The sequence below is a fragment of the Heloderma suspectum genome, chromosome 2, assembly GCF_057233095.1.
Source record: "Heloderma suspectum isolate Gila_16-S chromosome 2, 16-S_ref, whole genome shotgun sequence".
NCBI lineage: Eukaryota > Metazoa > Chordata > Lepidosauria > Squamata > Helodermatidae > Heloderma > Heloderma suspectum.
Window position 1 is genome coordinate 161,047,041 of NC_139459.1, and position 25,079 is coordinate 161,072,119.

Sequence of the window (25,079 nt, forward strand, 5' to 3'; positions counted from 1 at the left end):
TTAAAGTATGAGTTAAAGAGAGAAAAATAACCCTTTGACTCCCAGATGGAGAAGACTGAAAACTGTCATACTTTCCACCCCCGCAGCTATGAAAGCAGCTGGAGTTAAACCCTGGATACATTAGACACGAGTCAAGAGAGCGAGAGGGGGAGAGTAGACTATGAACAAAAATCCTAAAAATCCTTTGAAAGGATTTCTTTCCTTTTCAAAAATCCTTTAAAAATCATTCTAAAAAAGCAGTAAGAAGACTCAGGCTAGACCTTACTGTGGACACACCGGGAGACTGTCCCCCTGTGTACGGTCAGACCTGCAACTGGAGAACTGAAGAAGGGGACTAGACCCTACTGCAGCTTGCCAGGTGAATAGCTGCCCGGCGTACGGTCAGATCCCAAAAAAAGATCAAACATGCGTGTTGTAGTGTTAGTAGTGTTGCATTGTGTTTCCTTAATAAGGTGCAAAAAGGGGGGTCTGCCCCTAGAAAGAGAAGTTTGTCCCAGCGATTTGCTGATAATTACTGGCTTCACCTGGCTAACATCACGAGAGTAAAACATTTTTGTTTGCCAAGAGGTATACCTGCAAACAGGCTTATTAGCTCTTGCAAAATACCTGTCTGTAGACATCCTGGGAAAATTCAAAAAGATACCATGTTAAGAGTTTATGGTGTAAGTTTAACTTATTCCCAAAATGCTAATTGGGGCGTGGTTGCAAAGACCCTACCCCCTACAAAGTTCACTCTACGCATCCCCATCATTGCTGAAACAAATGCTACGTGTGCACAAATGCTTAATTGTCAAAAAATTTTCCAGAAAATATAAAGCTATCCCTGGCCCCCTTCCACTGTAATAAAATTCAAAACATATATTTTAATGATGCCCACATACTTTTGCCTCATAGATAGTTTTAGACATGTAGTTCCTGCACTTGGTCATTCATTCCTGCCAACTTGTCTAATAACCACCCATGTTGCCTCAGCCGCCAATTGAACTGGTGCCAATTCTTCCCCTGTGGCCCGAGAAAATCCATCAACGGCAGCCTCGAGCACTCCAACTAACTAAAAATTGTAATAGTCATATGAAGTTATATTCTGACTCAGAAAAATTGGCCTTAGCAATGTCACTGGTTGGGGTTCCAGGTTTAGCCTTGGCTAATAGTCTAAAGATCAACTGGTTAGCTTGCAGCTTAGCCAAAAGCATAAATGCCACCTCACGAGCATTGTCATTATTAAATAAAGAGTTGCGTAATCTAAGAGGTGCAGTTCTAGAAAATAGAGCTGGTATAAATTACCTCTTCCTTCTTCATCATTTAAGTTGTGAGACACACCAAAAGCTCTGTTGTTTTAACTTAACTGATAATGGCAATGCTGTATATGAACAGATCAACAAGATGCACAATATAGTGGCTAACAAAACAGTAAGACAAAACAATTAGCTCAATTAGTTAACCCCTTGGCTTCCAGATCTTAGCTGGCTTGAAGCATTGTTCATCCTAATTCTACCAGTGTTGTTCATAGAGATATTGTTAATGTCTCTGCGTTCCTTGTCTTATGCGCTGTTTAACCAATCTGTTTTATGTCTCAGCTAATAAAACTGCTGCCCTCTACGCTCTAATAGCCCAACAAGAGGCTAAGTAATATGTATGTCACAAAAAGCTTTGTATAGTTATCAGAAATGCTATAATTGTAATGAAATTATGCATTTAAGGGGGGAATGTAGCAGCCATATCGGGGGTCAGACTAAGTAGCCTCATGCAGTCTCATGCTTCATGTTCTTGCTGAGCTCTTTCTCCCTTGAATATATTGTTGTAAGCTGACGAGACACAGGAATTCCTTATCTTGTCAAAGGTCATACAACTGTATATCTTGTTCTCTGCTGTTCTCTTCTGTTCTCTCCTTATCATGGCTACCCTATAACCCAGTTCTTGTATTATAAACAATAGTGCTAGGACAAGAAATGTTGAGGACTGCAACCCCACACGGGAGGGGGAGGAGGAGCCATTTCATATGTGTCACAATGTCTATAAAAACAATGTGCTGATGTATTTCGGTGCTTCTGGCTCTTTAGAAATTATTCCAGCCTTAAGCCCGCGCGTTAAAGAATCTCTTTTTCCTTCACTCCGTGGTGTCTCTGACTCTGGGTTCTGCAACAACGTAAACATTTACGTAGACTAAGACGGCGAAAATAAGGGCAACGCAAATAACGTAGCGTCTACGCTATTTGCGTTCCTTATTTTCGCCATCTTAATTCTACGTAAATGTTTACGTAGACTAAGACGTGCCAAAATACGGAACACAAATGGCGGCGCCGATGGGTGCCGCCATTTGCGTACGCGCGTTTTTTTGTTTTTTAAAAAAAATCAGCCGTGATAGGCTACGTAAACATTTACGTAGCCCATCACGTTTTTTTTTTTAATCTAGCCGTGATAGGCTCCTATCACTTTTTTTGTTGTTGCTGTTTTTTACCTGGAAATGGCAGCGGCAGCCGGTTGGAAGACCGGTCGCTGCCGCCGGAGCCACCACTGCCAGGAAGATCCGCCTAAGTTAAGTCCCGTCCCGGGGGTGGGCAGGGGGCCGTTCCGCCACCGATTTTGGGGGGCCGAATGCGCTGGCATTCAGCCTCCTCGAGATCCGTGGAGGAACTTTTGTACATCCCTAATGAAGGGATGTTGCAGGGTGTAGGACCTCTCTCTCTCTGGTGGTGGCCCTAGGGCCATCTGCTGCCATGTAGAAGTGCCTACTGTTTGTCCCTACTTGTAAATAAAGCAAATGTTAGAAAACCAATGAAAGTCTCCAGTACGCTCATCTGGGTAGTGCTGCCCCTGGAGCTTCTCACGATTCAAGAGAAGCGCAGAGTGTGCTATAGTATCCTAGCAGCAAGCATCCGTCCTGTCTTGCAATAGGCTTCCTGCTCATTCTTTCTTGTATTTCCATTTTCAGCATCACCCTCTCCTTTTGCTTCATTCCCTTTTCTGCACATACCAAGCTCCTCGGCAATGGCAAGAGTTGCTTTGCCACTTTACTGGTTAAAGGAGCTGCTGATGCCTAGGGATGGCGGAGAATTCCGCCACGGATTTCAGTGAGGCCGAATGCCAGTGGCGGAACAGCCTGCCACCCCCCCCCGTCAACCCGCGGATCCCCCCCAGGATGAGACTTACCTGGGGCGGATGTTCCGGACGGCAGCGGCTCCAGTGCTGGCTTGGGTGGCTGGTCTTCCGACCAGCTGCCGCCACCGCCATTTGCAGTCTGGCCTTTTTTTTTTTTTTACCCAGATGTGATAGGCTACGTAAAGACTTACGTAGCCTATCACGTCTGGGTTAAAAACAAACAAACAAACGGCGTATGCAAATGGCGGCGGCTACGGTGGCCGCCATTTGCGTTCCTTATTTTTCGCCTTTTTGGTCTACGTAAATATTTACATAGACTATTACGGCGAAATATTTAAATATTTACATAGACTATTATGGTGAAAATAAAGGGGAACACAAATAGCGTAGTGGGCGCTATTTGCATTCCTTTTTGGTTTGCCATTTTAGCCTACGTAAATATTTACATAAGCTAAAACGGCGAATCAAAAAGGAACGCAAACAGCGCCCACTACACTATTTGCATTCCCCTTTATTTTCGCCGTAATAGTCTACATAAATATTTACGTAGACTAAAACGGCAAAAAATAAGGAACGCAAATGGCGGCCGCCGTAGCCGCCGCCATTTGCGTACGCGTTGTTGTTTTTTACTTTGCCATGATAGGCTATGTAAATATTTACATAGCCTATCACAGTTAAATACAGGGACGCAAACGGCGGCGGCTACGGCAGCCACCATTTGCATCCCTGTTGCCCAGCGGCTGGATGTCCAGCTGCGGGCGGAGCCGGCCAGCGGCTCTGCAGAATCCCCACAGAGCAGAGCTGGCTGGGCAGGACTCCGGGGGGAGGGACGGAGCGCCTCCCCCCCCATCGAGGATTCCGGGGGGAGGGACGGAGCGCCTCCCCGCCCACCGCAAAGCAGATCCGCAAAACGGTCAGTGACTTTCGTACATCCCTACTGATGCATGCTTAGTAATTGCAGGTTGGGGCTGCTCATATTGTTTTGAGGGTTCTAGGCTACATTTATGCCAGCATTATAGGTCTTTTCGTGCCCCAAAGATTGTATCTTTCAATTTGGAACATATTGGGTACTAAGTTGGAACATCTGGGTACTAATTACTTGAACTAAAAAAAATTAATAGAGGAATCTCCAGCCCAGGTTAAGCATTTGTATAACTGATATCAGTGACAGACCTTGAAGCATGAGCTTAACTCTCCAACAGTGAAATCAAAGGGGCTTTTATGGCTGCTACACACTGTCTAGAGGGCCATAGGATATGCTCATTTCTGGGAACCAACCTCAGAGCCCACGCTCCAAGATCAGTTCCCGGAAAACTGACCTTCCTCCTCGTCCGCACTGCCTTGGAGGCAGTGCGGAGAAGCCCCGTCCTCTGGACTCATAAGAGGAGCGCAGAGCGACAGAAAAGGGGCAGGGTGGGGGGGTTCCGGGGCAGGGAGAGCAAAGCTGTGCATACAGCAGCTTCCTCTCTCGGTTGCCCCCCCCTGCTGCTAAACAGCCGAAAATGGCTGTCTAGCGAAAAATAGCAAGGCAGAAGAGGTGCGGAGGGAACGATCCCCTTGCTTTGGATCCTACCTTGCTTTGGATAGGTGGTCACCTCCGAGTTCGGAGGCAGCTGCCTATCTAGTTAGGATTGCGGCCTAAAGTGCTTAACTTTGGGAACCAATGTGCCTTCTGTTTTTCTCCAAAGTTTAATTTTCTGCAGTTTCTTCACATAAGTGTATGCTCTACTTTAAATTAATAATATTAACAATAACAATAATAATAATAATAATAATAATGTTCTGGCAACCCAAGAAAAGCTGAATTTTGTGATGTGCAGAATACACAAATTGAGCACATTTCTATAATTTCTCTTATGGGTTGCAATCCTATATATGCTTAGCTATATGTCTCATTGGACTCAACTTACTTCCGAATAGACATATATAGGATTGCACTGTTATTCTGCTTCTTCTGGACACAAGGAGAGTCAAGGGACAATCCAAGGCAAATTGCATGCATGTATTTCTCTTATTCTGCAACTTTTGCTGTTTTACATCATTCATTCTGCTTCTTCTAGTCAGGGGAGAGTCAAGGAGATATTGAAGAACCCTCCCAAATCACTGGAACTCTTATTCAGCCCCTCTCCTGGTCTCTGAGATTTCAGAAAGAAATGTTCAGGAAACTGTGTCCTGTCTCCAACATTCCATTCCATGCTTTTTCTGCACTCCTGAAAAACTATGGCATATACAGAACCCAAGAGTAAAGTGTTTCATGGGTTTTGTAGAGCCCCAGGGTTCATAATGGGTTCTGTCAGGGTGGAGGGGAGTGTTTATGTAGAATTAATACAGGAGTTTGCGGCCACAGATAAATGTTTGCGGACTTCTCTAAAATTACAGAATGCAAAACAGGTAATGTAGTACCTTTTATCTGAATGACATTTAAAAAGCAGGAGATGACAAGAGGACACACAGATCTCTGCTGTTACCTCCTTCAAAAAAGAAAGATGGGGGGGGGGTAAAGGGAAATCTATTGTTCCTCTGTGTTCAGACTGCATGGCAATGTAGAGATGGAGAAAATAGTAAAAAGGGATGGTACATTGAATGCTTTCACTATACGATATATAGCTCTTATTATGAAATTGCAGAAATGAATTATACGTTTTATTCATCTTTTACTACTGAATCTGCAGTGAGAACAAGATAGTGTAATTAAATGATACTGTATGCACTGTGAAAGGCCTCCAGACATTTCTATGTGCTGTTAATTTAAATATTTTAACACAGCACTGATAATGTATGAAAATTGAAGCAGATGAAAAGAACAGAAACCTACATCTATTTCTAATCCTCTTCACAAAAATGTTCTTGCACAACATCTAAAGATGCTGAGTTTATATTACATCTCTGGTCCCAGTGCACAGACAGTTGAAAATGAACAGAACTTATTTTATATGTATGCTGAGCTTCTCTATAATCGGAAACACTCGTTCCAACATTTCTATGACTGATAGGGAAAAGCATTTGCTGTACAGTCGGTGCTACTCAACACCTTGCTTATTACCACAATCCCAGCCTCCAGTCCCCCTGCCATCACCACCTTTCTCCCAATCATAACAAAGTAATCCTGCACACTGGAGGCATGGGGAGCATAGGGCACAGATCAGATTCCCATAGTGCTCTAGTATAATCCTCCATAGTACCACTCCAGTATAATCTGGTACAATCCTCTGCCATGCTAACACCCGTTCTGGAAACATGCATTTCAAATTTTCAATGTGGCAATCTGTTCACTTCACAACAGGCCTCTGCTCCCTTCCTCACCTCACAGTATCCAATGGCTGACTCCTATCCAAGCGCTCCAGCTCTCAAACTACTTGCACTGGAAGTAGGAACAGAGAGGTACATGGGGGCCTGGACAAGTGCAGGCTGCTTGATGCTCTAAAGCCTTCAGGCCGAATGCAGCCCATGGAATTTTGTTTTCCCATCCTGCCTGCCAAGCATCTTCCGCAGGCCCCACCCGCTCTCCCAGGCCCTAGCACCAAAAGAGGTAAAAGCTCTTCTCTGATTAGGTGCAGGACAGAGATAAGCCCTTTTACATGCTCAGCCTCTCTCAGTGCTGGGAAGGGAAAATGCCCCCACCCCAGTTTATCTTTGAAAACTCCCCATAATCCTCAAATGTCAGATAAACACTGCCTCCCTCTTTAGTTTGGCAACTAGTTCACCTCAGATAGCCACTGAAAACAAAGACATGAGTTTTAGTGTTCTTAATTCCAAACAGAAAAACCTTGATGCACAGAGGAATCCGCTATGTGTCTAGTCAGAAGTAAATCCTATTAAGTTCAGTAGGGCTTACTCCTAGGTAAATAGGTATAGGATTGCAGTCTTAGTCCCTTAAGAATTTAAAAAACACACAGCAACACAAGCAAGCTGTGGTAGATTAGGTGCCCTTCATGTGCAATACTCTGTTTCTTAAACCTTTACAAATTATTATTATAATCAATCCTACTGGTCCTCTGAGATAGGGGGCAGAGGACATGGGCACTACTTCACAAACTGGACACTTCCCCAAGTACCTGTTTTTCCCCACTGGGCTTCTTGTGGTTTAGCAGCAGCTCGACAGCTCCAACCACCTCTTTCCTGATAGCATGCAGCAGAGCATCCCCAACATAGACATTAAAGCTCAAGAGAAGCTCTATGAGCTCCAGGTTCTCATTTTCTATTGCAATGAGGAGAGCTGTTCTTCCAAGGGGGTCGATGCAATTAATATTGATCTTGAAATAAATTTCCGCTTCTTCCAGAGCTTGCTTCACGCTGGCATAATCTCCTTTTTCCACCGCACTCAAATAGGCTTTCTCAGCAGGTGAAAGTTCAGATTCAGCTCGTACGATGCGAAGAGGGATGCGATCTCTATAAGGGGCATTGACGCTTCTCTTGTAATAGAACTGGGCCATAGTTTATACCACCCTAATCATGTCTCTCTACAATAGAAAAGAAAGAATTCATCAGCTGCACATTCCTGGAACGCAACATAGCGAGTATATCAATATTGTAGCAGCCAAATTTCACAGAAATAGCAGCATATATTTAGCAGTAAGAAGACAAAAAACATGATGGTATTTTCATACAATTAATGCTTAGATTAAAGAAACTTAAACTTTGTTTTTATGAACCTTCCATGAACCTTTCTTGGATAGAGGAGAATACCTGCAATTAAAATTAATGTAATCCCAAGGATTTAATTTGTGTTAATTAAAATTCACTTGAAAGTTAAAAGATCTAGGCGAAAAGAATGGCAGGGTCTGAGAAATTAATTTTACATGGGACAGGAAATGTCCTAAAATAGCACTGCCAATTTTAAGTCATGCAAAGAAAAAGGGAGAGGTAAATATCTCAGTAGTTTCTGAAATATTATGAACCTCGTAAACTTGCAAACACTTAGGATAGGATTAAAAACACAATGGTAGAATGGTATGAACAAAATAGGCTATATCCATCCTAACTAATGCGTTGTGATTTTATAAGAAACATGATTTGGATATATATTATTTGTCAGTCCCTGTGTACAAGCAATCATACAACAGTAAAACATCCTGTTTTATCACCACTCACATTATGTAATTATAATGAACAAATTAATAAGAGAAGTACTGGGAGATACCTCTGATTGGGAAGGAAAAGGTCTGAACAATGTGAGGAGTTTTATACAGGATAAAAATATAAAATTACTACCTTTGAACAAATAAGACAAAAGTTGAATCTGAATTCACCTTGGGCTCGATCAAGACTTGCTGCCACTCTGTGAATGGAAGGGCTCCTTCCATTTACCAAAGGAACTAGATCCAGTGAAGGCTGATTGCTGGAGAAAGGTGGTGGTGTGGTCATTTTCTCTGCTTCCCACTTCCCCCTGTGCCAGTTCCCATGTTGCTCTGGGCAGTCCCCCAGCCCTTGAAACAGCATGGGATATGCTGCTGGGGCTGCAGGGTGGTGGGGGGATTGTAGAAAACCGCCACCCTGGCATCTTCTTCCAGTGTCAGCACAATTCTGCAGAACACAAGTCTGGATCCAACCCCTAGTTTTTTTCAATATTTTCAGATAAAACATGCTGCATATGTACTTATGGAAAAACATGATTCAATTAGAGAATTATCACGAATTGAAAAATTATACCTGGCTGCATCCAGTAAATAGTTTTTGATAGGCAAGATTTATGTAATAATAATAATTTTAATAATAAGAATTTTAATTATCGAAAAAATAAATTTATGTAATAATTCTCTTCCCTCACACCATCCTTAGAAAAATTATTTCTAGAAATCTCATTCCAATTAATGTCTCCATTCCTTTAAGTCATTAGGAACTTGTGGGATCTGGTTGCTGACTTCTTAATGTATGAATTGAATGGAAACGTACAGATGGCTGCTTGAAGCATAATCTTATTATGATATGCTATGGCCTAGATGCTGCTGCACCATAAAAACTTGACCTACCTCCTCACTCCTTTACCATCAAATTATGAGGTTGTACATACAACCTCTTGTATCCTCCAGTTCTCTTTTTTACTCCCTCCAATCTTGCCTTCAGAACTTTATTCCACTGGAACTATATTTTACTGGCTAGCCTTTTCCCTGCCAAATGCACGTGCCTGGGAACTGCTTTTGTGTTGTGGTGTTTAAGGGTCTGAGAGCTGTGAATTTGAATCTCACCTCTCCTATGAACATATCAGGTGACCTTAGACAAGACACTGTTAGCCTCAGACTCCATCTGCAATATGGGGGTGTTAATATCAGCCTACTTTATAGGGTTTTGTAAGGGTTACATAAGATAATATATTGGATCCTATTTTCCATCAATGAACGAAGTTCACATTCACAGAACAGTGCTTTCCCATTTCCCTTCCCTCTGCAGCCTCCTATGCCAACCATCACCAATCTATTCTTGGGGGCTGGGGAGCCTTTGGAAATGGCAGGATATGGTGTGGGGAGCTACAGACGGAGGGGGATAGTCACAGAAACTTCCCCCCTTGCATGAACAAATGAGCAATGGGTTCCCACAAGGTTCTATCTCGTTGCCTGTGCTATCAGTATATGAAACTGCCAAGTCATCCCATCTGATTCACATGAATCTTTGGAAGAGTAGAATGTGTGTCTTCAATCAGTAATTGATAGGATATGGAGGGATATGTGAGAAATCTACTGTTTGTTTTTTACAGATTTCTCCAGTCTGGCCTAAAATGCATGGATTTTTAAATATTTCAATATTTTAAACAATATATATTTTAGAAGCCCCTGGATGTAGTTGAAGTCAAGAATATGAAATGACACACAGAAGAAGAGATGGTTACCCTTTGCAGAAAACTTTCCAGCACCTTTGAGGAATATGGTATCAGTTGCTCTAAATGAGAGGGAAATCTGGGGTTTAAGCCCGTTGCATCACAGTGTTTTCTATGTAATACTCCCATATTTTAAACACATTATTTATTTAGGTGATAAAAATGCAACTGCAATACCAGGCTGTTCTGTGTGGACAGGTAAAGCGCTACTGAGGTATTTCAGGGCTCCTGTCCCTATAACTTGAACATTTCCTCCTTGCGAGTTCAGCCAATTGTATTGTTTCCCATTGGTCCAGGCTGGGTGATTAGTAATTAATATTCTCTCATTTGCCCCTTGAATAGCTCTGCTAAATTGCCCCAATGCCAGTTTCTCTGCCCATGGGGAAGTCTCATTGTTTGTCTGTTTTTAAATTCCAAAATATAAATAGCCTTAAAATAATCAGAATCAATCAATAATTAAAGCCTCCTCAGTAATTAAAGTCCACATGGAAGAGAAATTGGCAATGGGGCAGTTTAGAGAAGCTATTCAAGGGGCAAATAGACTATTCATTATTAATCTGCAGTTGGAGTGGCCAGATGTCCTACTTTACAGAGGACAGTCCTCCATTTGAAGGGTTGTCCAGTCCAAGTCTGGTTTCAAAATAAAGAACCATAAGATAGGAGTGCAGCAGGGGCCTCAAAGTTACCCATCAACAGTTAGCACCTGGACTGGTCAGCACTGAACAGGCACACGGGATCTATTTGAATTGCAGTAATTATTTCTAAATTTGCACCTATACATATGGATGAGCATATACAACATTTATACAAACCAGTGTCCTCTTCTGTCCCCTTTTTTGGTGATGCATTTCCTCTTTTTTGCAAGGTGTAAGTGGTCACCCTATCTCTAGCACACATAAAAAGGAATCAATAAATTGGGCCAAAGCTGCAAACAGGAAGCATGAGAAAGGACCTTTGCTCCTGAATGGAACTTACCTGTGAACAGATATCATGGAAGGGCCTTGGCCCTTGGGAAACAGGCATCGCTTAATAATATACTGGCTTAATTATTAAGTATTGTGTGGAGCTTCTATTTCACTTTGAGCTAATTGTGGAGAAGCTATGCTTCTGCTGCACTGAAGGGCTCTAATGTGGAAGCACCCTTAAAGTAATTCTCTGGACTAAAATAAAAAAGATAGTTTTCCCATGGCACTAAAATGTAGTTTGCATCTTTCTATTGTAAAACCAAATCCATCTTTCAAATACCACTGCAAATCTTGGCAGGCCACATTAAATCAGGTGCCAAATTGTAAAAAAAACCAAACTCCTTCTAATGGGAATTAATAGCATGACTGACTGGGGGGTGGGGGCAGTGTCATTGAGTAAATGAAGACAATTTTATGTATTTGAAACTTTTCTGAAGTGGTTACACTGTAAATCTGTGCAAATCCCACACAATCTGGCAAGAAATCTAACTTTTGCCTACAAGTAGAAAATTGTTGGTAAAAGGAATTTCGTGTATTTGATTTTCTATATTAACTAAAATGATCCATTTCAGCAGCTGGTCAAACGTTTCAGTGCCAGAATTATAACGACAAATTTTGACATTTTCCTTCAAATATGACATGCGTTTTCCTGGTTTTACAGATGGTTAAGTAACTTTGCATAATACACAAATCATTAAATCAATTATTCTAACCAGCCCTTGAAACCTGTTAAAATATGCTAAAAGGCCAAACATTTAAACAACATCCATCTCTTCTGAAATTGACAAATTCTCTAGTTGAAATGTATAGATTTATCACTCTTATTCTTTTTCATCTATCTTGTTGGAAAATAACCTAGTGCCTAGGGATGGGCAGATTTGCAAATCTCAATCTCACCGAGGTCCTCAGTTTTCTACTGCTAAGCTCACTCCATCCCAGTTCTGCATGAGTTTGGGTTTTTCCTCACACACAGAAATCAGGACTTATTTTTGTGTCTGTTTTTCAAATGTGCAGAGTTCGAGTGTGTGTTTGTTGAAGGGACACCTTTGGGCTTCAGCAGCCACAGTGCACTTGACTCTACACCTACTGCATCTGCACTACGCTGGGAGCAGAAGGCACCTGCTGGGGAATCAACCGAGTTTGTGCACAAATGCAGCACTAGACATGTGATTAGGCCAAGTTGCCAGAACCCTTTTGAAATTAAGAAAAGATTTCAGCTGTTCCTCATATTCCACTCATGGGCTAAGTTGGGGACGAATGGTGTAAGTGTGCACTGGCATCCCTCCGCAAGAGTTTGGGATGCTTTTATTTGTTCCTTACCATCTCCCAGACTCCTACAATTGTCTCCTTGCTGTTCTCTGTACTTTTGCTCAAAAATAAATAACAGGGTCAAGAAGAAATGTCACACCAGTCCAGGTGACAAGCTGGCCTGCCTTTTCAGAAATCTTCGCTGTCTGAACCGAGAGGGCTGTGTAGATTGGAAGTCAATATCATATTTATGTAGGAAAACTTTCTCCCTTCAGTGGAACATTAGGTGGTGATCCTTTTTTAGGTGGCAGTTATAGAACACTAAGTTCATTATGTTCATTACATTGAACGCATAGTTTGTCTCGGTGTCTGGTAGCCCAGATCCTTTTACACAGAGATGCCAGGGAGTCAACCTGGGACCGTCTGCATACAAAGTATGTGTTCCCACCATCACTGAGCTATTAGAAGCATACTGTACTGTAACATTTATTACTGTAAGCCGCCTTGAGAACGCTTCTGCCCTGAAAGGCAGCCAAGAAGGAAGCAATCCTATGGCCACTAGTCAGCAGCTAGACGGCCATAGCGTATGTCGGTTTCTGGGAACTAACCTCAGAGCCCGCGCTCCGAGGTCGGTTCCCAGAGAACCAACCTTCCCCCTCCCGCACCACAGCACCTCGCAGGCAGTGAAGAACAGCCCCACGCTCTGCGCTCGGAAGGAGCGTGGAGTGGCAAAAACAGGGTGTTCCAGGGTAGGGAAGGCAGAAATGCCGGTGCGACACATCCTATGTGTCATCCAGCAGCTGCTTCCCCTGCTCCTCCTTCCTGCGGCTAGACAGCTGAAATCGGAGGGGGGATCCCCTCCATGCTTCTCCTGCCCTGCATTGAATAGGAGGTTGCCTCCGAGTTCGGAGGCGGCCCCCTATCCCCATAGGATTGCACCCAAAAATTTTAAATAAATAAGTCCCCACCCACAAGGCAGCCAAAGTGACTCACTCCCTGTAGGCATGGTTGGAGCCCATTCTGGATTGACACAGGAGAAAAGAAGCTAGTTCAGAGCAAAGTCTTGGATTCGGGTGCTTATGTCTTCTCCAGATCAGTAGTTTACTAAAATGTTCTTAGCTGGTCTCCTTTATTACTTTAAATTTAAATCCCATTTCCCCATCATTAAGGCCCTCAGCACAACTCACACCAAATATTAATACCATAAAATACTGATGAAATATTAATCCATGAAACAAGACGACCATATTTACATGAAGACTAAATGTTACATCCATTTGTCAAATCCCAGCCATGTTACTTGACCTATGACCCATATTTCTCAAGATGGATGATAGTTAAAAAGAACATTAAAAAGTAACTGTTGCAGCCACTCCTCATTATAAATTAAGTAGATTCATGATTCAAGTGCAATGTGATAATTGTTTCCATAGTGATGGGAAACATTTCCATTAAAAAAAAAATCCAATTGTTGCCCTCCTGATTAATACATATTATTCTAGGAATTCAATTATCTTCTCTCCATCATGCTTTTGCACATTCTGCTGGCAAATGGAATTAGTGTAATGTGAGGTGTCAGCCACTTTGCATGTCAAATACTTGTTTACACAGTATTTTTTTTGCTGGGGGTGTATTTCCATTTCATGTTTTAAAGACACAGGTAACTTCTCACATATTACATCACATCTAGAGAAGAGGAATTTGCTTTTTATCATATAATGCACGCTCACGTGTTAAAGAGAAGATGCGTGCATGTCACGAATCTGAAAAAGCTGTGGCATTTGTAGGTCTGCAATCAAAGTTCTATTATAAACTTTTACATTACAGTTGTTTTTAACTCCTTAATCATTCCCATATTGCTCCCCATATATATAGATCCTTTCCCCCTTGTTTAGGCTTCCCAGCATGTTCACAAACCACTCAGATGATGCGCAGCCCCTTGGGAGGCCCATTGTCATGTGCTCTGTAAACACACCAGGTCAAATCACACAAGTAAATTTTTTTTTTTCATAATTTGATTTTTATGGAGAATTCAGATGTCTCACTGTATTTCCACTTAGGGCTTTTTTTTACATGAGGCTGTTAATCCACTGTATCTACCTTCGGTTTATCACAGAATTGAGATCCAAGCACTACACAAGGAGGATTTCTTTTCCTGGTTTTCCACTACATAACTTCTAAGTGGCACTATGGTATAGTGGAATAGCACAAATACACAAGAGGAAATTGGGCTTTCTTTTGCTTTCACAATTAAATGCCATATTTTCCCTTCTCTAAACAAACTCTCCGAAAGAGCTGGTTAGACACAGAACTGAAACTGGAGGGTCATGATGTCATCTAAATAACCCATAGAGAACTGTGAGTAGGGAATGATGACCGCACAATAAATGCCTCATGTAGAAAAGTCCTTAGAGAGAGAGATTACATCACCCCCCCCCTCTCTCTCTCTCTCACACACACACACACACACACACACACGGAAATCTCACAGTCTCTCAACTCCCTCCCTCTCTTAATCTAAACAGCTGTCTTACCTGCTTAAAAGCTACATGTATTTTGTTCTCAGAATTGTTCATTCTAAATTAGGTCCTACAATTTAAAAACTACTCCTTATGGATGTGTTATTTGCATCAGAAATCCCTTTATGGATAAAGAAATATTTTAATAAGCAGCATAAGAGAGAAGAGCTTAGCATTCCATATTACAGAGTAAAGCTAATACAAACTGTGATAAAGCCTTTTATGCCATATTACTGTGGTCTCTGCCAAATTTCCTAGGAATTCTGCCGTTTTCCTTTAGCACATCACCCTCAGCTACGAACCACATCTTCTGGCAAGGCATACTGCTAGATTTGCAATGGGGAATTACACTGAAGCCAAAACGTTTTCATAGAACATTCTAATATGTTCTATGTCCAAGGGTTTGGACTCTGCTGGGAAATTGCTGCACTGCCCTGGAATAACATGATGAATAGAATAGAATAGAATAGAATAGAATAGAATAGAATAGAATAGAATAGAATAGAATAGAATAGTAGTAGGGTTGGAAGGAGCCTACAAGGCCATCGAGTCCAACCCCCCGCTCAATGCAGGAATCCAAGTCAGAGCATCCCTGACAGATGGCTGTCCAGCCTCGTCTTGAACGCCTCCAGTGTGGGAGAGCCCACCACCACCCTAGGTCATTGGTTCCATTGTCGTATTGCTCTAACAGTCAGGAAGTTTCTCCTGATGTTCAGCCGGAATCTGGCTTCCTGTAACTTGAGCCCATTATTCCGTGTCCTGCACTCTGGGATGATCAAGAAGAGATCTTGGCCTTCCTCTCTGTGACAACCTTTCAAGTACTTGAAGAGCGCTATCATATCTCCCCTCAGTCTTCTCTTCTCAAGGCTAAATATGCCCAGTTCTTTCAGTCTCTCTTCATAGGGCTTTGTTTCCAGTCCCCTGATCACCTTTGTTGCCCTCCTCTGGACCCTCTCCAGTTTGTCTGCATCCTTCTTAAAGTGTGGTGCCCAGAACTGGACACAGTACTCCAGATGAGGCCTAACCAGTGCTGAGTAGAGGGGAACTAGTACTTCCCGGGATTTGGAAGCTATGCTTCCATTAATGCAGCCCAAAAGAGCATTGACCTTTTTGGCAGCCACATCACATTGTTGGCTCATATTCAGCTTGTGATCGACAACGATTCCAAGATCCTTCTCGCTTGTAGTGTGGTTGAGCCACGTATCCCCCATCTTGTAACTGTGCATTTGGTTTCTTTTTCCTAGGTGCAGAACTTGGCATTTATCCCTATGAAATGTCATTCTGTTGTTTTCTGCCCAGCGCTCCAGTCTATCCAGATCACTTTGAATTTTGTTTCTGTCTTCCAAAGTATTAGCTATCCCGCCCAATTTTGTGTCATCTGCAAATCTGATCAGCATTCCTTGCACCTCCTCCTCCAAGTCATTAATAAAAATGTTGTTGAAGAGCACTGGGCCCAGGACTGAGCCCTGCGGTACCCCGCTCATTACCTCTCCCCAGTTTGAGAAGGTCCCATTGATAAGCACTCTTTGAGTCCGATTCTGTAGCCAACTGTGGATCCACCAGATCGTTGTTTCATCTAGCCCACTTGGAGCTAGTTTGCTCATCAGGAGATCATGCGGCACTTTGTCGAAAGCTTTGCTGAAGTTGAGGTATATGATGTCTACAGCACTCCCACGGTCCACAAGGGAGGTGAATTGATAAAAAAATGAGATCAGATTTGTCTGGCAGGACTTGTTTTTGACAAATCCATGTTGGCTTCAAGTAATCACTGCATTGTTTTCAAGGTGCTTCCAGATGGATTGCTTTATCATCTGCTCCAGAATTTTCCCAGGGATTGATGTCAGACTGACTGGTCTGTAGTTCCCAGGATCCTCCTTTTTAGCCTTTTGGAAGATAGGGACAACATTACCCCTCCTCCAGTCATCTGGCACTTCCCCCATCCTCCATGATTTCTCAAAGAGAATAGACAGCGGTTCTGAGAGTTCTTCTGCCAGTTCCTTGATTACTCTACGATGCAGTTCATCTGACCCTGGAGATTTGAACTCATTCAAAGTAATGAGGTGTTCCTTGACCATATGCCTATCTATCTCAAGCTGCAATCCTGCCCCTTCAGCCTGTACTTCACCTTTGCCAGGGGGTGTCATAGACCCTCTTTTGGGAGAAGATTGAGCCTAAGTAAGAATTGCCTTTTCTTCTTCTTTCTTTTCTGCCTTTTCTTTTGCCATGTTATCGTTTTGCCATCCTTATTTAATAGCTGAACAACCATTTCTTTTCTCTGTCTTTTACTATGCATGTAGCTGAAGAAAGCCTTTTTGTTGTTTTTAGCATCCCTCGCTAACCTCAGCTCGTTCTCAGCTTTAGCCTTCCTGACACCATCCCTGCAATTCTGTGCTACCTGCCTGTACTCTTCCTTTGTTACGTGGCCTTCTTTCCACTTCCTATATGTGTCCTTTTTTGTTTTCAGGTCATCCCTAAGCTTTTTGTGAAGCCACATTGGCTTCTTCTGTTGTCTTCCACCTTTTCTTCTTGTTGGAATTGTTTGTAATTGTGCCTTGAGAATTTCCTTTTTTAAAAGCTCCCACCCATCTTGGACTTCTTTTCTCGTTAACGTCGCTTGCCATGGGACCTTACTAATCATTGTTCTGAGTTTATTAAAATCAGCTTTCCTAAAATCCAGGGTACACTAGGGATGGCGGAGAATGCCAGGCCACACTGGCATTCGGCCCCCTGAAATCCGTGGCGGAACGGCCTGCCGCCACCCCGCGGATCCCCCCCAGGACGAGACTTACCTGGGGCGGATGTTCCAGACAGTGGTGGCTCCGGCAGCGGCCGCTGGTCTTCCGACCGGATGCCGCCACCGCCATTTACAGTCTGGTCTTTTATTTTTACCCAGACATGATAGGCTATGTAAAGACTTATGTAGCCTATCACGTCTGGGTAAAAAAACAACAACAACGGCGTACGCAAATGACGGTGGCTACGGCAGCCACCATTTGCGTTCCTTATTTTTCGCCGTTTTAGTCTATGTAAATATTTAGGTAGCCTATTACGGCGAAAATAAAGGGGAACGCAAATAGCGTAGTGGGCGCTGTTTGTGTTCCTTTTTGATTCGCCGTTTTAGCCTACGTAAAACGTAAAAAATATTTACGTAGGCTAAAACGGTGAATCAAAAAGGAACGCAAATAGCGCCCACTACGCTATTTGTGTTCCCCTTTATTTTCGCCATAATAGTCTACGTAAATTTTTTTTTTTACTTTGCCATGATAGATAGGCTACGTAAATATTTACGTAGCCTATCATGGTTAAATACAGGGACGCAAACGGCAGCAGCTACGGCAGCTGCCATTTACGTCCCTGCTGCCCAGCGGCCGGTTGTCGGGCTGCGGGCGGAGCCAGCCAGTGGCTCCGCAGAATCCCCGCAGAGTGGAGCTGGCAGGGCAGGACTCTGGGGGGAGGGACGAAGTGCCTCCCCCCCCTTCGAGGATTCCGGGGGGAGGGATGAAGCGCCTCCCCCCCACCGCGAAGCAGATCCACGAAATGGTAAGTGACTTTCATACATCCCTAGGGTACGCGTTTGACTACACTCGGCTTTTGCTTCCCTTAGAACCAAGAACTCAAGTACAACATGGTCGCTTTCCCCCAGAGTTCCTGTAGCTGCTACTTTATCCACTAAGTCATCTCTGTTGGTTAGGATCAAGTCAAGGATAGCCGATCCTCTAGTTCCTTCCTCTACTTTCTGTAGGAGGAAGTTATCCGCCACACAAGTCAGGAATTTCCTGGAGGGGCCATGTTTTGCAGAATTTGTCTCCCAACAAGTATCGGGGAAATTGAAGTCCCCCATTACTACTACATCATGCTTCCTTGAAACATTGGCTATTTGCTTTTCAAAAGTTTCATCCTCGTCTTCTCCTTGATTGGGTGGCCGGTAGTAGACTCCGACCACCAGGTTCCTTTTATTCTTTGCTCCATTTATTTTGATCCAGATGCTCTCGATGGGGCTACCAAGCTCCTCCTCCTGTATTTCTGTGCAGAGATATGTATTTTTCACATACAGTGCAACCCAGTTATACCTATCAAGTCTCAGTTATACCTATCAAGTCATAATTTCCCTCCTGTATTAAGAGTTCATGTTGGTTCTATTAGTTTCCCATACTCTGGGCATTAGCATATAGACACTGAAGACCATGTGCTTCATAGTCTGGCTTTCTTCCTACATGTCTCTGAAGACTATTATTGGGTAGGGATGGCGGAGAATTTCTCCCCGAATCTCCAGGAGGCCGAATGCCAACGCATTCGGCCCCCGAAATTGGTGGTGAAATTCTCTGTCAGCCCCCCGCCCCTCCCCCGGGATGGGACTTACCTCGTGTGAATGTCCCTCTCGGCGGCGGGTCCCGGCGCCGTTTCAGCGGGGGCGGCGATGGCGGTCGGTCTTCTGACTGGCTGCTGCCACCGCCATCGCAAAATATAAAAGGAAAGTAACGCAAATAGCGTTCCCTTATTTTCGCCGTAGTCTACGTAAATCTTTACGTAGACTAGATGTGCCAAACTAAGGAACGCAAATGTTCCATTTCCGTACGCGCTTTTTTTTTTTTTCAAAGTTACCCGTGATAGGCTACATGACGATTTACATAGCCTATCATGGCTGACTTTGGAAATCTAGCCATGATAGGCTACGTTAATCGTTACGTAGCCTGTCACGGGTGTTTTTGTTTTTTTTTACTTTAGGTTTTTTTTTTTGCAATGGCGGCGGCAGCGGCAGCCGGTCGGGAGACCGGCCACCGCCCCGCCCGCGACAAACCGCCGCCGAAACGCCACCGGGACCCGCCACCGAGAGGGACATTCGCCGAAGGTAAGTCCCGTCCCGGGGGGGGGGCGGGGTTGCCGGCGGAGAATTTCCCAACCAACTTCGGGCGGCCGAATGCGTCGGCGCTCGGCCTCCCGAAGATTCGGGGAGAAATTCTCCGCCATCCCTAAGTTCCCCCATTCTGTCCAAGAACTCTTTGTGTTCTCTTATTCCCCGGAGGGTTGACAGTCGCCGCTCCAGTCCACTTACTTTTTCTTCTAGCAGCGTGATCAACTTGCACTTGTTGCACTCAGGCAAGAAAACAAACACTGCACACACCTTGCAGATCACCACCACTGGAGAGACTTGTCCTTCCATTGCCTCTTTTCCCTTTTTGTGTCTAGCTTTGTGATTTTCTAGACTAGCCTGTGCCTGCTCCTCTACTCAGTAGAGGTTAAAAGCAGAGTCCCACTGGTGTGGAAGTGTGTGTTACAAGACAAATAAATGAAAAAAAAGTTAGTTAAAAAAAAAAAAATGAAAAAAAATGTTAGGGGCCTCCCCGTTGACCTCCCCTGCCGAACTCCCCTGGCCAACTCCTGTTTGCTCTCAGAAGCACCTGGTGAGTTCACAGCCACTCAGAAGGATAAAGGGCAGCCCCTTGGGCTTCCTGCAGCCCACTTACCTCTTAGCCTCTGTCTCCTTTGTCTCCTTTGTCTCTTCTGCCACTGCAACTCCCCTGGCCAACTCCTGTTTGCTCCCCCTGTTCGCTCGCTCTGGTTGCTTGCTCTCTGGGAGCTTGCTTGCTTCTGTAGTCCCTGGACCAGCTGGAGCAGCCTGCTCTGCTCTGCTCAGCTGGGAGGCGGGAAACAAACTGAAGCTTCCCGCCCACTCAGCTGCTGGGAGTACTCAGGCCACCCCCTCCAATTCAGTTGGAGCTCTCAGTGGCTCACAGCCACTCAGAAGGATAAAGGGCAGCCCCCTGGGCTTCCTGCAGCCCACTTACCTCTTAGCCTCTGTCTCCTTTGTCTCCTTTGTCTCTTCTACCACTGCAACTCCCCTGGCCAACTCCTGTTTGCTTCCCCTGTTCGCTTGCTCTGGTCGCTCACTCTCTGTGAGCTTGTTTGCTTCTGTAGTTCCTGGACCAGCTGGAGCAGCTTGCTCTGCTCTGCTCTGCTGGGAGGCGGGAAACAATGATGATGCACTGAAACCGCTGGACAATGCATCACACATGGTGAATAAATGTAATAGCATTAGCCTGCACACACTACCAGTGCTCCCCACATTCCAAGTCACTGATCTCCTCCCCGTCCTCTTACAGGCAATACTACCAGGGTTTTGGACTCACTGGATACCCCACATGCAACTGCTTTAGACACAGCACCGATGCACTCATGATTGAATATAGATTTACTAAATTTTTATTGTATTTGGGGTTTTTTAATCTCCTATGCCACATTGAGAGGGTTCTACCCTTAAAAACAGTCTAAAAATAATTCTAAATAAAAATAAAATAAATACATTTGAACCCAAATCTTTTCATTCATTGCACATTGGCCAATTTGGGTTTGAATGCAACTATGCAGCCAAATGACTTATGGACATAACTTGGACACATTGCACTAGTTCAGGGGTGGGCAACTTGTGGCTCTCCAAATGTTTTGGCCTACAACCCCCATGATCCCTCACTACTGGCTATGCTGAGCAGGGCTGATGGGAGCTGTAAGTCAAATTATCTGGAGGGCCACAAACTGCCCACCCCTGCACTAGGTGAACGAGTGACAACTTCATGAGTGAGGAATTGCACAGCTCCTGTGGTACTGTCCTTGCATTAATCTGGAAACTAGGTAGGATCTACACTAAAGCCCCTTCCATGCTTGAGTCAGTGCTGTGCCAGTATCTCTTCAAACGACTTTAGCCTCTATTGTGGCACACGCTAGTGAATACAGCACAGGATCCTCCATGCTTATAAGTTATAATGCGTTTGAGTGACACACACACCATCGCACCGTTTTCTGACTGGAGAAGAAGTAGGAGGACATGGAATGGTCATATGAGTGTTATTATGCCACTTTGTAGTAAGGCAGTGCATGGACCCTGCGATCCCCCACAGAGGCCTCTTTGGGGCTTCCGAGGCGGGCCTGATTCCCTTCGGGGGGCCCTAACCCGCTTCAGCCTCTGGAGCTGAAGCGGGACTCAGACATCCGAATCCTGCTTCCTCCCCCGCTCCTTACCTGGGCCCTTGGATGCACACTGCCAGCTGTCTTGTTGTTTGGGGGGGGGGCTGCCCCCAGCAGGGGAGCAGCCGCAGTCACTGCCACTGCCAGTTCCTGGGCCCTCTGGAAACATGCTGTCAGGGTGGAAACTGAGCCCACAGAGACTCTGAGCAGTTCGGATTCTGAGAAGGAACAGCTATCCATGGGAGAGGGGCCAGCTCAGCCCTCACAGGCTCAGCACCTGGCAGAGATTCCTCCTGCCAGCATTCCTGAGATAGATAGTGACCCTGGAAGTGAGCAAGTGCGGGAGGGGGGCTTGCTAGACGCTCGACGCAGATGCAGGGAGCGACGTGCGATGGAGGGTGCGGAAATGAGGCGTACTGCCCGTTTGGCGCACAAGCAACGGCCGCCTCCCATGGACCCAAGGGAAAGAGGGAGGATCTCTCCCTAGCCCATAAGTTCAGGGTCTTCACGTGACTCTCCTTCAAACGGGGATCAACTGCCTACTCAGAGCATAGGCTACTCTGCTGTTCATTGCTTAGTTGCTGGTGATTAGCATCTGAAAGAGTCATTAAGTTGTAAAAGGATTAAAGCCTTGAAAATAATCCTTTCGTCTGTGTCTTGAGTTGGCTATTGGAATCTACTGGGAGAGGCCGCCAGAGCACTCCTGACACATGCAAGCAGCAGTCTTGTTGTTCGGGGGGGGGGGGGGGCACACCATTTTTTAAATGATAACGCCCTGTATTTCTGCAAAATAGATCCTGCAGGATCTCTATCCAGAAATACAGGGAGTTGCTATTTTAGAAATGGCTCTTCCGCTCTGGAACTACAACTGCCAGCACATGTGTAGAGGACTCAAGGAGCCAGGGGCTGGGCAATGGTGCAGCTGGGCTTTTGGACTGTGCTGAAGCACAGCAAATTCAGTGGAAGTATTTGTCTGGCTATTTATGAACCCACAATTATGAATGTGGGTTCATAAATAATGACAAATAATATATTTGTTTGCCATCTTTCTCTGTACTCTTCTTACAAGACTGTGGGAGCAGTCTATAGCCACATTGCATCACTATCTTCTCTACTAATCATGACTATACATTTTTACAGTATCTCTTCTCTAGAAAATACGTATATCTCCATGAGGCTCAAATTACTTAAATGCCTATTATACACAGAATTAAAGTGTTTCATTGCTTGTGGAATTGCTGCTGCAAGAGACAAAAGCAGAGATGTCAAACTGCTCTGATAGCGTGACATGCAGAGAGAAAGGAAACTGTTTTTAGTATTTCTTCCATGTTCAGCTCTACTATTAGCCGTAACTGCTTTTCTACAGCTTCAAATTTCCAAAATAATGGGGGCCTGAGGTCCTCTAAGTGAAATTCAATATGCTAAAAGAAAAAAAGAGGAACTATCTGCAAGAATTCCAAAAATTAATGAGCTTCTCCATGAGGTGAAGACATGCAGAAACCAGTAGCCAATTAGATTAGTTCTCTGCTCCTCGGTGTAGTCAATTGTCTGGCAAAATTTCTTCCTGAGGTATCTATGAAAACAATTCAACAAACCGAGCACCTCAGACTAATTAAGGGCTCAACCGTGGCTTTGTTACTTGCAACTACTTGAGTTCACATAATGGTTCAAGAACCCAGCTATCACTTTGTGATTGAAAACAGGTTGTCAAAAGGCGTAACTTTGCCTTTTCCCCTCATGGTAGCTCAACATGCAGATATTGGTTGGAATGTCTGGATTTAAAAGACTGTCATATTGAGTGATGAACGACTCTGCTTATTGTTGTCGGGGGAGGGGGTGCTCCACTTCCCTGTAGAATATGGTGTGATACACCTCTTCAGGTAATTTGGATTGGTTGTACTCACCAGAGTCCTTGTTCTAACACTGTCTCTGGCATGACACACATGGATCCAGCAGAGCTTCCATAATCCTCATGATAAACTGTCACATGGGAGAAGGGTTGGGTGGGTCAAATCTGCTTTGAAAAACTGAGTTCCAAACATATGAACTGCTGCCATGTTGAATGCTGGAATTCAACTGAAGGGACCTGGGTGCAAATCCCTCCTCAGCCCTCAGGCTCACCTTAGGCCAGTCACTATATTTCAGCCTAATCTACTTTACAAGGATGTTAAGATAAAAGAGAATAAGGTATGTGTGCTGCTCTGAGCTCCTAGGAGAATGGACAGGTGAGATATGTGATAAACAGACTTTACCAAAAACAAAATCCTTTAAGGTTGGCCTGTATTATTATCATCTCCATACTGCAGAGGGAGAGTGGAAGCGGGGGCTGAGCTCTGGTGTCTTCCCTAAAGTCACTAGTGAGTTCGAAACTATGAATACAATTAAAAACTCTTGCTGAAAGGATTCAAGGATGTAAGAAATATTTGAGTCTTCCAGGCCAGACTCGTGCAGAACATTCTGCATGGGGGAGAGGGTTTTGCCTGTTGGCTTATAACCACACCTATTGTTAGGGATGTCAGAGGAATCTGCTTGGGGGTTGGAGTTTTTGCTGGCTTGGCTCCCTGGACCCCAGCTCAATCATCCGCAAGTTGGCCCGACTCAGCACACAACGAGTCGGGCCAACTCATGGATTTTTCGGGGGGGGGGAGGTTGCTCAAATTGCAGTTTGTGCAAAATCACAGCCATAAATAGCATAATTCGCACAAAATCACAGCTATAAATGGTTTGATTTGCACAATTAGACCATTTATGACCATAATGTGCGCAAATCGGCCTGTGATTTTGTCCCAAAAATCTCGGCAAAGTTCCTCACTTTTAGGAACTATCGCATGGCTCAGCTTGCAAATGGAAGCAGAGCCAGGTCTGTCATGGGGATCTGTTGGGCCCCAAAAGGGCCAGATTTCCCCATGATGGACAACCTTACCTATTGTTTCTTTCTTATGTTTACACAGAACATTATGCCCCCACCTCAGCTTCTTCTGATTTTGGGGGGATCCCAGGAGTAGAAAACAACCCATCTTGCCAGACATGCTCAGGATGACTCAGTGGGTAAAGTGTTCCACAGTGTGGGGACCAGAACACTAAAGACCCTGCTTCATCTCCTAATAGATCTCGTATCTTAAAATGAGGTGGTGCTACACAGGGAAACCCTAGCAGAGCTTAAATCAATTCTCCTGTCGCTTGTGTTACTGGGTTGGTTTTTAAAAAGAGAGAAGGCTTTTCTAAATGAGGCTTTTCTTGTGCACTCACCATTCCTCATACAAGGTAGTTTACGAGTGCATTAGATGATATTGTTATCCCCCAGTTTCTCTCCTGTGTCTTCCAAGTTTTTGGAAAGCGGGGAAAATGCAGTCTTTTTTGGAATCGCAAAACAAAGCACAACTCTCCACCAGTGTAGTTGTGTCATTCCGCTTTGTTCTGCTATACCACAGCACCACCTAGAGGTTATATAATAGAAGGTAGCAAAAGGCAGGAAAG

General features: G+C 44.3%; 1 protein-coding gene across 1 annotated transcript in view; it reads right to left on the minus strand.

Moving 5' to 3' along the window:
• TRPC4 (transient receptor potential cation channel subfamily C member 4) overlaps nucleotides 1-25,079 on the minus strand; it is a 193,204-nt gene that overhangs the window by 118,917 nt on the left and 49,208 nt on the right. Inside the window, exon 2 of the mRNA XM_084835473.1 lies at nucleotides 7,155-7,559. Coding sequence (XP_084691599.1) covers nucleotides 7,155-7,532 — 378 coding nt within the window. The 5' untranslated portion in view covers nucleotides 7,533-7,559. The remainder of the gene's footprint in view (nucleotides 1-7,154; nucleotides 7,560-25,079) is intronic.